General features: G+C 35.2%; 1 protein-coding gene across 2 annotated transcripts in view; it reads right to left on the bottom strand.

Moving 5' to 3' along the window:
- CCDC102B (coiled-coil domain containing 102B) overlaps window positions 1-15,756 on the bottom strand; it is a 119,235-nt gene that overhangs the window by 66,451 nt on the left and 37,028 nt on the right. Inside the window, exon 5 of one of the 2 annotated variants that reach the window (XM_086742169.1) lies at window positions 4,560-4,661. The exons of the other annotated variant lie outside the window; for it this stretch is intronic. Coding sequence (XP_086598295.1) covers window positions 4,626-4,661 — 36 coding nt within the window. The 3' untranslated portion in view covers window positions 4,560-4,625. Of the gene's footprint in view, window positions 1-4,559; window positions 4,662-15,756 lie in introns of those variants that run through there. 2 annotated transcript variants of the gene reach the window in all.

Consider the following 15,756-nt stretch of genomic DNA (forward strand, 5'->3'; position numbering starts at 1 on the left):
TGCAGAGAAATGGCTAGCTTTATCAAACTAGGTAATACAGAAGAAATTGTTTGTTTTAGAGGAAAAGAAAAGCACAGAATTATTTGAATCTCTGTTATAGATTTTCATCAGTTTATGAAATCTTTTATTATGCCTAGAGATTCCCCAGCAATCTGAAATGAAATAACCTACCTCTCAGGTGCTATTAGGATAAGAATAACTTACAGAATAAGCTTTGCAAGACACGTAGAATCAATCATTTTTACCTTTATAACCAAGAAAAATTCCCATTAGAAACTATGCTACACTTACAAGCATCTATTTTAAATTTTTATATACTTGGTGTGCCAAATATAGCACCACTGTGTCTCAAATTACTTTTGTAAATCTAATTGATTTAATAAATTCACACTTAAATTGCTATTCAATTACTTACTCTTCTCTTCAGCAATTTTACAATCTTGAGCATATAGCAGAACAAGAATATAATTAAAGGGCTTATTCATTAAAGAAATACTTCTCTGCTGGTAAGTTACCTGGGTTTTTCTCAAAATATTCGAGGTACATCACTTCTCTCAAAAAATGGTATCACGGAAAACTGGAAAATTACAAATATTTGGTAATATAAAGAAAGAAATATGAATGAAATATGTCTCATTATACAGTGAGTATTTTTGTTTATCTCATATGAACATACATATTCATTACAGATTCATTACAGATTCATTCATAAGGTTTATTAAGTGTATATCTGTGGCCAATTAGTTCTGTACACATTTTTCCACTTTTTTTTTTAGTAATGTACAGTTTTAAAAGGGCAACAGCTTTCATATAGTTATGTATATGAATGACATTTAGCTAAAATCAAGCTGCAAAGTTCATCTTCATCTACACACACAGATATGAAAGATAAAGCTACTCACAGTCGTTTATGTGTCACACAAGTGAATTGCTTAAAAGCCAAACAAAGAAGTGAGCCAATCACATGGCAGAGAGCACAACACAATGAAGAAGTATTAGTATAAAGTGTGTAGAGGTACTGGATATTAGTATTTTAAGTTTCTCTCTGGTACTATGGACCCACAGTGCCTAGAGGCCCTATGAGTAATAATTTTTGTTTGTAACAAACTAGTAAAATAGGAAAGTATCATCCATTTTGATTGATGAGAAATCTAAAGCAGACAACTACTACCTGTCTTCTTCAAGCCTGAATACAAATACAAAACTGAACATACAGCACAGATCAAGTAGTCATTAAGACAGTGCTTTGATCAAGACCACCACATCCTCTTTTTTTCTTTCTTTTTTTTTTTTTTTTTTTTTTAATCAAGAAGCTTGTATCAGCTTGAAGCTGCAATAAATCTTGCTAAAGTGAGATGTTACTCCTCTTGAGCACAGCCAGATTGTCATTTCCCCACAAGCAAACAGTTGTCCTGCTCTGGAATTCCACCTTCCTGCTTAGCATTTCTTACAGTTGGTCCCCAAAAAAATCCCTGCTACCTGAAGAGGAAAACACTGGCACTACTTCTGTCTGTGGGCTAAACAAACTATTCCAAGGAACAGCTTGACTCTGCTAGTAGGTGGTCTATAGACTAATTCTGCTTTTCTTCCCTTTGAGCTTTTCGAGAAAGTTTGTATATTGTGTGTTTTGCTCTTATAGATGTTCATACACAGATAAGGACTTGATATTGCTTTCTGTGTATGACTTTCTGTATTTTATTTTAATGGCATGTTTATGTTGCTTAAAGATTTTAGTCTGATTCAGAAAGACAAAAACAAAAGAACCTTGCATATGGAACTTCACTTTTTCTCTTGATATGAGAAAGTAACACTCTTACTGATTTCTATATGCCCTAAATTAGAGTATTTACTCTCTTAAATATGATCAGTCCAAAAGAAAATAAACTCCAAAATAGAAATTCTACAAATTTACTACAATTTTATTCTCTCCACTTTTAACAGTAAAATACAAACTAGTAAAAAATTATCAAAATATTTTGTTAGAGCTCTCCAAAGAAATTCCAATTCTCTGAGCAAGTATACATTAATTCTCTAAGTAGCATATATCCTCATTTGTTTAAGCTAACATTCCCTCAAAATAAAAATAAAAGCAAATTTAACTTTTGCTAAATAAACCTGCTTAGGAGATTTTTTGGGTTTTAAATCACTTCACAAACAGTACAGACACTTACAACAAGCCTGGATTTTAGACCAGTAATAGATTTAATGCTGGACTTTGACCAAAATTGCATGTTTGAATCATACCTGACTTCTGTACAAAGCTTTTATGCCATAAATCTACTTTGGAAAAAGTGATGGGATCAGAGGTTTCATATGTTACTATGAGGGAAAGGTTTGTTATTGTCAGTGTTATAAGTTACTGTGACATTTTCACATCCTAGCATTTTTTTTCCCCAACCAAACAAGCTGCACTTTGGTATGATCTTATCTGACTGCTAGATAAATCTTACAAAAGGATTACTGAGGTTATGAGGAATTATGCCTCTCTTCTATAGAATTGTAACTAGATCACACCCATGCATCACCTATATGCATCTGAAGAGCTGCACTGAAATCTGGACTACCTGCACAAGGGATATCATTCTATTAGCTTTCTCTTTTTTTTTTTTTTGTAAGTTGTTGTTCTTGCTTGGTAATATAATACTACAATCACTGTACAATCACATATTTTTTAGTAATATCTAAACAACACAGACAAAACCATAAAAATATGCTGTCGCTCTCGCATGGAATATTTCTTACAGAAAAAAAAATTCCAAAAGTTTTTTATTTCAATTTAGCGTATTTTATCTTTTTTTTTTTTTTTTTTTTGACTTATCAAAGAAGGAGAATTTTCCTGTATAGAACAGGACATGAAGTCATCTGCATACACATATGTACTTTTTTGCCCCCTTGTTCCCACAATCCTTTATAAAACAGAAAATGAGTATGTCAAAATGTGAATGAGGAAGATCTTAAAAAAATATTCATAAAACATCAACATCATCTTCATCTCTGACATACTTCATCCTCTTTTCCTACCTTCCTGAACAGAAAAATTATTTAAGTAGTATGAAGATGACAAATTTCTGTTTTGAATAAGGTGGAAATGGAGGGAAATATAAAAAATTATTAAAAAATCACTCACAATTTTTCTTCTTAAATCAGGGAACTGAGAGCTTATATACAGAAAAGGAGTGCAGTTCCTCATTAGAAAGAGTCATTTAGGTAGGACTCAAATTCATGCTAATTCATTTTAGGTCAAAGCAAAACCTTTTAATCATTACCCAACAAACTGATTAGCAGTCAGCAGTGACTGAGAAACTCAGTGATGTTTTTGCCTGAAACATCATTTAGTAATTGGACTCCACATCATTTTACAAATCTCATCAACCATAAGGACCGTGACCAAATGTCATTTTCATTTCTTCTCACATAAAAAGTATTACATCATTACATTTTTGAGTTCCTGCTAAGTAATCCTGACTATGTGCAAACATACAAGCACCGTCAGAAAAAGTGAGATATAAACATCAATACTTCTGTAGCTAGAGCTTGAATACCCAACAATTGACACCTTCTTCAAGCATTCTCTTTTTTAGCCCCTGCTTATCCTATTTAAAAGAATAGACAAGCAAACGCAGGAAAAAATGTCCCCTGTTATTTTTCAGATATATCAAGCACAAAACACAGCCCTTCTAAAATTAATGATTGCTGGTGCAGTCTGAAGTTTTGTCAGCAACATCTCATACCTGATTTTTCCACAGTAACCATCAAAATAAAGGAACTGTTGGTATTCTACTGCTATCTGTTGCCAACAGAATCGTAGTACATTACATTTATTTCTTTATTCTACTAATATCTAAAACCTAATTGACTGAGGTTAAAAAGAACTTTTGGCATTGTAAGAGCTGTTTTCTTCTGCTGACTCCTCAAATAATTTTCACCCAGGAGTGGGAGATGGAGAAAATAGCACTACTGAGTGTTGTTTTGGAATTAAACATTTCTTTCCTTGTACAAGCATTAAAAGGTGTTTAAAGCAAAGGCCTCATATCTCCCCCTTCAGCCGTGATGTCTACAGCAAAATAAATGCTATAGATGTAGTTCTTATGTAATCCACCTAGGCAGAGCACCTTCAATTCCACAAACTCTCTTGGAGTAAACCAAACTATGATAGTTCTTACATTTCATCCTCTACAGTCCCTCCCTTTCAAATGCACAGAAACCTGCTCCATATAAGTAAAATATTTATGATAAATTGGAAACTTTACATAGGAGATTAGTGGAGACTACTTAAGCAAAACTCAGGTGAAAACCAAAATATAGTAATTTCAGAACTCATCCTAACCAGTTAGTGAGGCACTCCCTGCTAATTCCTGTTAGAAGATGATTCAGGGAGACTTTGATTACTTAACAAAAAAAAAAAATCATTGAAGATATAGAAATTCTAAATCTCTATTGAGTCCTCTATTGAAATTTAGCATACTGCAACACAACTGAAGATAGAAGTTTTACTGATGATAACTCAGTATGATTAAAGTTCTTAAAATTAAAACTCTTCCTGATTTCTTCCTTCTTTACTTTGATAAAACATAAAGCTGTACACACACATGGCTGCTACTCACATCAAAAGATCCTTAGGTTTTTTAGCCTATTTTTCTTTGATTTCTTATAGCTGCACTCTGAAAAGAATCACAGACATTAAAAAATTTCCCCATCATAAAAGGAACTGTAGCAGCAGCTAAAATTACCTGCACAATCAGAAGTTTAATGCTTAAAAAATCACTACCTTCCAGAGACCTACTGATTTTATTACATTTACTTACAGCATAATATATCAACACTAAAGCAAGCCAAGAATCTTCTTTTCACTTTTATTCCTATGGCATTCATAGTAATCTCTTCTTTGCAATTTCTTACCTTTTAATGATTCACAGATATAGTTGCCAGATTGTGAAAATGTAAATAAAAATCAGTGCCCCTAAAGCCAGTGGACTAAACATAATCTCAAAGCTAAGCTTTACTGGTGTGGATATTTTTAAAAATCCTTATTCAGATATCATGGAGCTACTGTAGATACAGGAAGCATTGCAAATTATTTAGTACTACTCATCTAATATACTGATGTTGACTATTAATTATTATTGATTAAGATCATATTCTGAACAACAATTAACTAAATATTTTATCTTCTAAGCATATATCTTTAGGTCCCCTGCATTCATATACAAATTTGGGAAGAATTAAATTTGACTTTACAGTCAATTTTATGATGCAGATATTCAATCACCAGAATTGGAGGTATTATGAAAGTTGAAGTTGTGCTGAATGAATGATGTGCTTTAGATAGAGTGAACAGTCTCTGTTGATGCTCTAGGCCATTCATTAACTTTTACAGAAAGATGGATAAGCAGAACTTATACATTGTTAAGGTTTAATCCATCACTTATTTTCTAAATGACCACCTCATTAATGATTGACAAGGAATGATACTCAACATGCAGCAGCTTTAAGGGGCAATTCTCTCAATAAGATCATTAAATGGGGGAGGCAGAGGAGATAGATCTTTACAGAACTCAACTAGTTCTGCTCTTAAACATCACATAAATTCAGAAGTTTGGAGGCACATCTGCAATATGGTTCTGTTTTTCAAAATCATACACAGAAAATTATGTCAGATTGATGCCATGTAGATATTTATGGTAAACACTGTTTTGACCTCCCAGTAATGTCTCCTGTTGAGGACTACCATTGCTTTCACGCTTGGTCAGGACCAAATAAAGAATAGTGAGTTTTTAGAGTACTGTAAAAAAAAAAAAAAAGGACTGCAAACAGTCTATGTATTTATGTAACTTATGTGTATTCCTCTCATAATGCTTGAAAATTATCCAGGGCAGGTATAAAAGGCATACAATACAGCATGCTTCAAAATCTTCCATACTTATCAATTGTCAATTTGGTAGATGCAGTAAATGAAAACCTCCTATTATCATACAGTTTACCGCTTTTAAGACACTAAAACTTTTCTTCAAACTATCATTAATTATTTCCAATAATGATTTATTTTAACTCCCAGAGGTATTTTCAACTTCATGAACAGGTGTGCCAAAAAAAGACCAACAAAAATCAGGGAGCAGGAAAATTATTTTGTGATTGTCTATCCAGAAATTTGCAAAAAACAGTGTAAGAAACTGATGCTACCAACCTTCTTTGCCTAAAAGAAAGTATCTGAGTAGATGCACATACCTCTAAACCAGGTCAAAAAGCAGTTGCCTGTATTTTTGCAAACGTGTCTACATGGGGGTTGACTTCAAGCTAAGCCTCTCCTGACTTTACATGTGACTTTTGCTAAACAAAGGCAGGTCTCCACAAATGTGAAATGACAAATAAAAAGTTCTGCTTACCAAGCATGACGTATACCCTGACAACAGCATTACACTGCTGTCAAGTTTACTGATGCAAACACTGTAAAATTTTGAGTCCCTCTTCCTGTTAAAAATCACACAACTAACAATTATAATTCATTTGTTTAACAGTTCTTCAGGTCTGTTGTCAACAATTGTCACAGAATGACGGGAATAAATAAGAGAATTTCTTATATAATCATCTAATTCAAATAAATAACAAAAAAAATTCTACAGTAAATATATCTTTTAAGACTGCAGTACAGACATTTATGGTGGTACATTGATTCATTCCTGTGAATTTGAATAGGCAGAATCCATCAAATATGACCTAAGTCACAATATTGCCTTAGTCTTTCTACCCACAGTAGTTCAATACATCAAACACCTAGACTTTCAAGGTAAAAGCATTACTATCCTCTCTGCTTAGAGGACATAAGGACTTGTCAGTTTACTGAATCCAAAAATTCTGGAATCTTAATGAGTCAGAAAGAGAAACTGGGGAAAGAAATTGCAATTGCTACAACCCTCCACTACAAAGATACTTAGTAGTGCAAAAAGGCAATTCAAAGGTAATTTTTAAACCTACTAATACACACAAACTGGAATTACAACCTTCTTTTATTGATTTTCTTATATTTCTCTGTTAGAAAAAGAGTAAATATTTTTCAAAGGTTTAAATCTATTCGAAGCCATAAGAACAGAGCTAAAATTACTAGTCAAGGTTTCTTGCTAAACTTTTCTATTTGTTTTCCACATTGATGAGTACTCATAAGATTGAACTTTCAAGATAAACTTGTCCTTTTGCCTCTTTTTTTCCTCAGCCTCAATCCTAGCAAATTCCTTTAAATGTAGTGTCTTGGAAATATCTTAGGAAATAAGTTATTTGTGACCGAATGAGGCTGTCCTGCTAATCCCAAGCCAATCACTCTTCCAGGTATCAGCTGAGCCACTTCCTAGCTTTTATAGGCCATCATGTGATCAGAAGCTACTAGGATGTGGTACAAACAATTACGTGTAGGTTTAAACAAGCTACCTGCAAAGAACCCACAAAACACAAGCCATTCGGTCATAGATATTCACAGCACTGTAGCAAGATTTTTATTCAGTTCCCCATGTTCCTTAGGCAGAAGGATTTTGAGCAACAGGTGTTAGGACATGTACAGAAATACAACTAAATGCTATGACAATCTTGAAGAAGGCATTTCAGAGCAAGGGAAGAGAGATATACTTTTTTGTTTTGTCATCAGTTAGGAGCTGGAAAAACAAAAAATTGGAAATGCAGACAGACTGACGAGCTCTTTCGTTTCACAATATACCTCCGGAGCCCTCTTTCCTTCATTCCTCTTAAATGAAAAATTAAAAAGGATAAATGGTCATTGAGAAAGGCTGTAGAATATCATGCCTCGTATCTTTTAAAAAATAGGAGTGTGTATATGCTCAGATGTTTCCCTCTGGCATTCTATATTGAATTATGCTTCACTTTCATTTTTTCAAAGATTAAATTTTTATTAGTTCTTTACTGCCAAATGCTCTTGAGCTGTTGACAATGAACCTGATGCAACTTGATTTGGAACATTCAGCTAAATACAGTAAAAATTATAGTGTAGATTGGCTCAAGTTACTTGGTAGAGGATCAGCAGTTAAGCTTCCAACAAATTTCTCTTTCATTAAGTAGTCTCACTCATTTAAGTCAAAACAAACATGCAAACAAACAAAAAAAAAAAAAGCAGAAAAACCCCCCAAAACCCCAAACCAAACAACAGAACAAAACCCAGATGAAAAAAATCAACACAGTAAAGGGTGTCTATATGGAATATATTTCAGAGTTTATACTGAGAGCGTGGTGGTGATGCCACTACAGATGGTGATTTACCATTACTAGTAGAAGGCCACAGGATTTCTATTAACTTGATAATGCAGCATCTCAGATCTTGTCTTGACCAGAATTGAGTTCAGCTTTGATAGAAAGGCTAGCAGTCAATAACTATTGCCTGTGTATATTATTTATGGCAAAGGTCGAACAAATCTGTAAAGCTGATGAGTAACAAACACTACCTCTTTATATTAAGAGTGGTTGTAGAAGGCTATCATAGAACCTAAACTAATAGCAAAGAGGTGAAGACAGTCACGCTTCAGGTAGCAATCAATGAAGAAAAATCAAATAGAGAGATGGTGTTTGAACATATAAAAAATAATCTCAAGACAGACTCAAGTCTGAGAAGAAAAAAATGCTCACCACCAGTCATATAGTCCTCCATGCAAGGAGATCAGGACACGAACAACGTTCCGTAATGCTCCCCCTCACCCCATCCCTCTTAAGACTACCAACCTTAAATACTAGACTGGCACCAGAAAGATCAACAAAACATCAGAGAAAAGGAGTGGAAAACTTGGGTAATTTTGGTACAACAAATTTAACTGTATTACTATTGAAACTTTTCTTTATTACTGTCGTAGTTCAGCCCTGATCAGGACCAGACTACGCAGTCTCTCTCCCGCTCCCCCCACCCTCCGAGAGAACAGGGGGAGATGATATAAGAAAAACGGCTCAAGGTTTGAGATAAGGACGGGGAGAAATCCTTAAAGTTACCGTCACGGGCAAAACAGACTCGACTTGGGGAAAACTATTCATTTATTTTCTAAAATTAGCAGGAGAATGAGACAGGGAACAAGATAACCTCCCCCCACCCCTCCCTCTTCCCGGGCTTAACATTATCTCTACTACCTTCCCCTCCCGAGCGGCACGGGGGGGGAAAAGGGAATGGGGGTCGCGGTCAGTTCATCACGCGTTGTTTTACGCCGCTGTATCATCGTCAGGGGAAGAACTCCTCGCATTCCTCCTCTGCTCCAGCATGGGGTCCCTCCCACGGGCCACAGTCCTCCGTGAAACTGCTCCGGCGTGGGTCATCTCTTCCACGGGGTGCAGTCCCTCTAGAACAGCTGTCCCAGCGGGCCCTCCACGGGCCACAGCCTCCTTCAGGCGTCCACCTGCTCTGGCGTGGGGTCCTCCACGAGCTGCAGGTGGATCTCTGCCCCTCCGTGGACCTCCATGGGCTGCAGGGGGACAACCCGCTCCACCATGGTCTTCACCACGAGTTGCAGAGGAATCTTGGCCAGGAGCCATATTACTCCTCCCCCTCCTTCTGAACTGACCTTGGCATCTGCAGCCGTTCCTCACAACACGCTGGCAGACGCCTCTCAGGATCCTTTTTACATCTTATTCACTTCTCATCTCCTCTCCACTTCTTGCAGCCGGGCAGGGCTGAGTTGGGCCCAGTCGGCTGCCCGGCGGGAGGCCAGAGGGTGAGGCCTGCAAGGCCCATGAGGCTCGCGCCTCCCCCTCTCTGCCCCCCGCTCAGCTGCTTCACATCTTCTCCTCCTCTTTTTCCTGTTTTCCCCTACTTAAATACGTTATCGCAGAGGCGTTATCACGGGACATTCTGCTACCAATTGGCTCGGCCTTGGCCAGCAGCAAGTCTGCCCTAGGCCCGGCCGAGTCCACTGAACAAAGGGGAGCAACTTCTAGCAGTTTCCTACAGAAGCTACCACCTTAGGCCCCCCCTCACTAACAAAACCAGAACAATTACCTAGATATTTTGGCCGGTAAATGCTAGTAAACTAAAGTAATAACTACATACCTGGATTACACAATCAACACTTCAATTAGATTAACAATAAGGTATTAGCGCTGCATATAAAATGTGCTCCTTTTTGCCCTTAAAACTTCAAGCTTTAACCAGCTCCTCTTTAAGTAGCATGTAGTGCAGAGTATATAGATGGTTAAATGGAAACCAGGAGTTCTGAGTAAATGGAGCCCCTTGGGAAGTGAAACTACTCTGTTCACCTCCCTGCCTACTGCTCCTATGTCCAGACAATTAGATTTATTCCTTCGAGATAAAGCTGTTCATTGTGTTCTGTGATATACAGGGCATATAAAATGTGATTAGACATTTTAAAGAAGTGGTTAATTTTTACTTAAAAAAAAATTAAAAAGAGAGTTGCCTGAAAACTAATTTATGCTGTCATGCAATTCTTGCCTCCCGGGAATATCCAAATAAGGCTTGCAATTTCTGCAGTAAAGCTGACAACATCTTTGTTAAAAACATTTTTGAGCTCATATGTATTTTTAAATGCAATGTTCAAAGTACAGGCAAAACAACAAATACTGTAGATAAAAATATGCAAAGGGCTATATGCTAAGGAGCTATCCTGGCACCTTTTAAAATATCATTGGTAGCTTTTGGACGGTAAGCTTCTAGATATGCAACATCTTCCAGAGGTATTATAACAATCTAAAGTGTGTACGTGCTTCCTCAATTAGTACCACCATCATATGCACCTTCCAAGTTCAAGATACCCTTGTTATGAAATCCCTTTTTTTTCCTGCTTTCTTTCTTTGTCTTATTCTGATACAACTACTCCTCCACAACATTCCTCAATCATTCTAAAAGAAATAGAAATAAATTAGGGACAAGTTCAAAGGTCATTATGCTCAAACTAACAGCAACAAACTGTGATTTACCCACAGTAGTGAAGTCCAGATCTTAAAAAGTGATAGTTAATTTTCACTGACGAATGTGATAAAATAGCATTTCACTAATTATTTCTTCTTACTATTGATACCACTACACCAGTAAAACAAACAAAAAAAAAAAACCACAAAAAAAATTATCATCATTCTGAAGAGACTACATTTTTTTTTTCTTGGTATTTTTTTCTTTCCTCTAACAGGACAGATATTCTTCAGATCCTGGAGCACCTGAACGCTATCTAGACACATACTGATAATTGTTACTTTACCTAATCTGTTGCTTACTGACAGAATTCAAAGTAAAAAACCACCACCAGCACTAACGTTCTTTATTCTGCTTCTACTTCCTCTTAGTAGAAGAGAAAAACCAGGTAAGATAGAAAAATTCCTATGCAAGATTTATTGCTGTGGATCAAGGAGCAAATGAAGTTTGAAAATTAACATCCTCATTGGCTTTAACTAAAATGTCAATTTATGGTGCATAAGAAAAAAAAAACAATGGTTTTTTTTCTTTACTTTGGATGGATATTCTATTTATTAAGCTAATAATTTGAGAAACTGACAGATATGGCAGGCCTAATCAGATGTTTTCTACCTTATTATAGTCTTCTTAATTTGAGATGTGAAGGAGGACTTTGCACACCTATAGGAAAAGTGCATTGCATGACAACTGCATGTCCCTCAAAGAATAGGCAGAGGTGGGATTTAATGCCTTTCCAGAGCTCATATTGTAAGAAAAAAAATCCCATTAAGTATTCTGAATGCTGTCGATAAGTAATGAAGTAGCAACTGAAATAACAGAGCTGAAGTCTACTTAATGGTATTTTATATGATCCTTTTATGTTGATGGTACACAGGCAAATAATAAAAATATTTTAAAGAGCAATCTAAAATAACACAAGGGGACAGTAATTGGCAGTGGTTTTCTTTTTCTGTCCTTTATCTGGTCAGCAGAGGAGATGGTCTTAAGAAGTAAGTGTCTGTAATGAAATGCTGCCATTGCAGTTAAACTATGCCAAATAAAGAAGGAATTATCTTGAAAAAGTGAATCTTCAAATATGGTCAAGCAATCATAGAATCATAGAATAGTTTCAGTTGGAAGGGACCTTTCAAGGTCATCTAGTCCAACCCCCCTGCAAAGAGTAGGGACATCTCCAACTAGGTCAGGTTGCTCAGAGCCCCGTCTAGAATTAGGGACAATAATTATTAAAAAAAAAAAAAATTATCACAGAATAATTGCTAAATTAGGAAATAAACCAATTAAGAACTAACTAAGTAGCTAATTTTAACTTGTGATGTAAATTCCATCTTTACCACTCTAAGCTTGATTTGTTAGACTTCCAAAACTTCAGAGAGAAAAAAAAAATCTGTAATTTTTACTGATATTCACGTAGAATTTCAGCTATGGTCCCCACACCCCCCCCTCCCTAGTATCAGGCTCATTTAATTAATATTTTAAACTTTTATTATTCAAGTTTCTAAATATAAAATTTATTTACACTGAAGTGACAACTGAGATGCTCCATACTTTTATTCATTAGGAGCACAGAATTTCTGGCATGCTGGAAAAGGGCTTTTGGGTGAGTCAGAAAACATTTGATAGAGTTATTCTTTAAATAGATAAGAAAAAAAAAACTGTATCAAATTAAGTTTCATGTGTATTTTACTATTTAAATTGTAACAGATTAATCTACTGGCCTGTTTTTTTTTTTTTTAGTTTGGCTATGTTAACATCTATTAAGCTAGAATTATTATACCAGCCTTTTTCTAATGTAATCCTGTGCAAACCACAGAACTTATCATGCTGCTACATTATCATAATGTTACCACAAACACAGATTTGGACCAATAGAATATAGCTTTTTGCTCCGTAATATATTTTAATGGAACAGAATGCAACAGAAACTCAACCTACTATGCAGTCATCCTTAATTACACAGAGAGACAGCACTTTTTTTCTAGGTATTATCACTTTGCTGTTGTCACCATACATTATGTTAAAAAAAAAAAGGCCAGATGGAACATTTAGTTTTGAATAAAGATGAATATAGGAACCCAGGTCCACCTCCAGTTCACAACTAAAAGCTATTGTTCTAAATCCTGTGAATCTATATCTGAGAAAAATGTGCTATTAGAAACAAATGTCCAATCAAAAAGGCATAATGACAGTTTTTCCATAGACATGATTACATAAGCATATGATGTTCATATTGTTTCATTTCATCCACTCTCTCTGTTCATTGCCTAGATTCTATCAACATAAGGAAGTAAAACAAATTACTGAAGTAGATGCTTTAAACAGACAAGTAATGTCTCATTTAAAGCAAAGTAATACTACTTTAACTTGTCTTTTAAAAAGCAAAAAATATATCCTGAAGGAATCTTTCATAGATCTACTGGTTTTGGTTGGGATAGAGTAAATTTTGTCCATAACAACTCATATGGTGCTGTGTTTTGGTTTTGTTACCAAAACAGTGTTGATAATACACCAGTATTTTAGCTATTGTTGAGAAGTGTCTGCATAACATCATGGCCTTTTCTGTTCAATTTTATCATGTTGTCCTGCCAGCAAGTAGGATGGGAGTGGGCAAGAGGCTGTGAGGGACAGAGCCGGGACAACTGACCCCAACTAACCAAAGGAATATCCCATACCGTATGACATTGTGCTCAGAAATAAAAGCCAGAGAAAGAAAAAGGGGGAACATTCAGAGTTACAGTGTTTGTCTTCCTGAATAACCGTTATGTGTGATAGAGCCCTGCTCTCGTGGAGATGGTTCTGAACACCTGCCTACCAATGGAAAGCAGTTAATTTCTAGTTTTGCTTTTCTTGTGTGTGCAGCTTTGCTTTATCTATTAAACTGTCTTTATCTCAACCCACAAGTTTTCTTGTATACAGCATTCTTCTTGGTTTCTGAAGGCTATGCCTAGAAAGATTTCATAAAAGTTTCTAGTTGGTATGTATGCTTTCCCACCGTTTCCCATATATATTTCTCGTATCAAAATTTCCTCTTTGCCCAGACTAACGAGGTAGGTTTTTCACCTCTTCAGTGGGAATTCTTTTACTAACCATTCAACTTCTGCTCTGCCATTTCCTACCATCCTAATGGCATGCTTTCTACTATATGTATAAATAGTGGAACTAAGTGACTTTGAGAGAAAAAAAGATATAAATACATTTAAAGCCTGGATAAAGTGACTGACACAATGTTATAGTAACCACTGGCTCAAAAATATGTGAATAGGCTAATTCAATGAAGACCATAATAGATGTAGAAAAATGGAAATTTTAAAAAAATTTGAAAGAGTAATAAACAATGTATTTTTCTTGTGTAATTGAGATTTTAAAAAATATGCAGGACACTGGATATTCTTCAATTTGACACTCAGTGTCAATAATTTGTGGCTATTTCAGATCATGCAAGACCGTGGACTACTCTGTATTCTTTATTTCTTGAGAAAGCCCAGTGACTAGGTAATAACCACATTTATAAAAATGGCATATTCTCCATTATCTGTATTCTCTAAACAATCCTAAAACCAAATCACTAGCAGCAACTATGGTGTTACCAAAGCCTTGTTCAGTGGGTATGTTGAAAGATCACTTTTATTTTAGAAAGATAATAATTCTGATGATTTCTTATGTTTTAAGTACAGTATACAGACACTTCCTTTGTCTGAAATGAAATATAATCATAGTACACAGATGCTGATGACCTTAACACAAAGCATTGTAAAACTAATACTGATAAATCAGTTTTTCTTTCTCTGGAAACTGTTTACAGCATATTTATATTCAAATACTTCATATGACCTGTTATTATCTGGTGTAATGAAAGATAATTCATGAGTAATTACTGCATAAAATGTCTCTAAACAGGTAAATCAGCTTGCAAATCCAATGATTTTTAAAAATATCATTTAAATAATAAAGACTCCAAATAAGAAACAGGCTATATGACCACATAATTTGAACAACAAAAATTTTGAGTAAACGGTTATATTTACCTAGGGATATATTAGCAAATGCCATTATATCATGGGTGACATTTCCAAATATCAATTTAGCTGCTTTTATGAAACACAGCTCCTATTTCTCTAGAGCCAAACAGAACAAACACTCTAGCGCAAGAGAAATTCCTAGCCCATCAGCACTGTTTAAGAATAAGAAAAATACAAAGCCTTATAATTTTGTGCACAGTTCAAATATGCATATGAAATACTCCAGTCTACACATACATCCAAGCTGGACCTTATCAGTTTCCCTCACTAGTCCAAAGCTAGAGTTTACTAGGCTATTTCAGAGTTCATGAAAAGTATCTCTCAAGCATTTCTTATGAATGATTCTCCTATTATGCTGATTTACTGCTTGGAGCCGTAAGAAAGTGAATTCACATAAATGTACCTGAGTTCTGGAATGTGTCAGGAAATGATGATTCACACTTTTCCTGTGATTCTCCGTGGCTACAAAACATGCTTGATTATATTTATACTTAAATATATATATTTATAGAAAAGCGAACTATATATACTAGTTAGGAGTGTGTAACAGGGCTATATTTTATCAGTTGCTTTCTCTATAATTCATATCAAGTGTCTTAGGTTAAAAAAAATCCCAAAGTTTTGTACTTGCCATATCCCATCCATGTTCAGAAAAGCAATTTAGTTATTTTTTACATTCCCTTTAGGAACAATCCTAACAAAAAAAAAAGTATACTTGAAATACAATGTACATTTCCAGCACACCCACTAACAACACTTTCATTTTCATAAAATAGCCTAGTTGCAGTTTGGAATATACTTTCAAGCCACACAGGCTTACAGTCTTCTTTATTTTTTTTT

This window comes from Chlamydotis macqueenii, chromosome 2 (genome assembly GCF_036417535.1).
Source record: "Chlamydotis macqueenii isolate bChlMac1 chromosome 2, bChlMac1.mat, whole genome shotgun sequence".
Lineage (NCBI taxonomy): Eukaryota > Metazoa > Chordata > Aves > Otidiformes > Otididae > Chlamydotis > Chlamydotis macqueenii.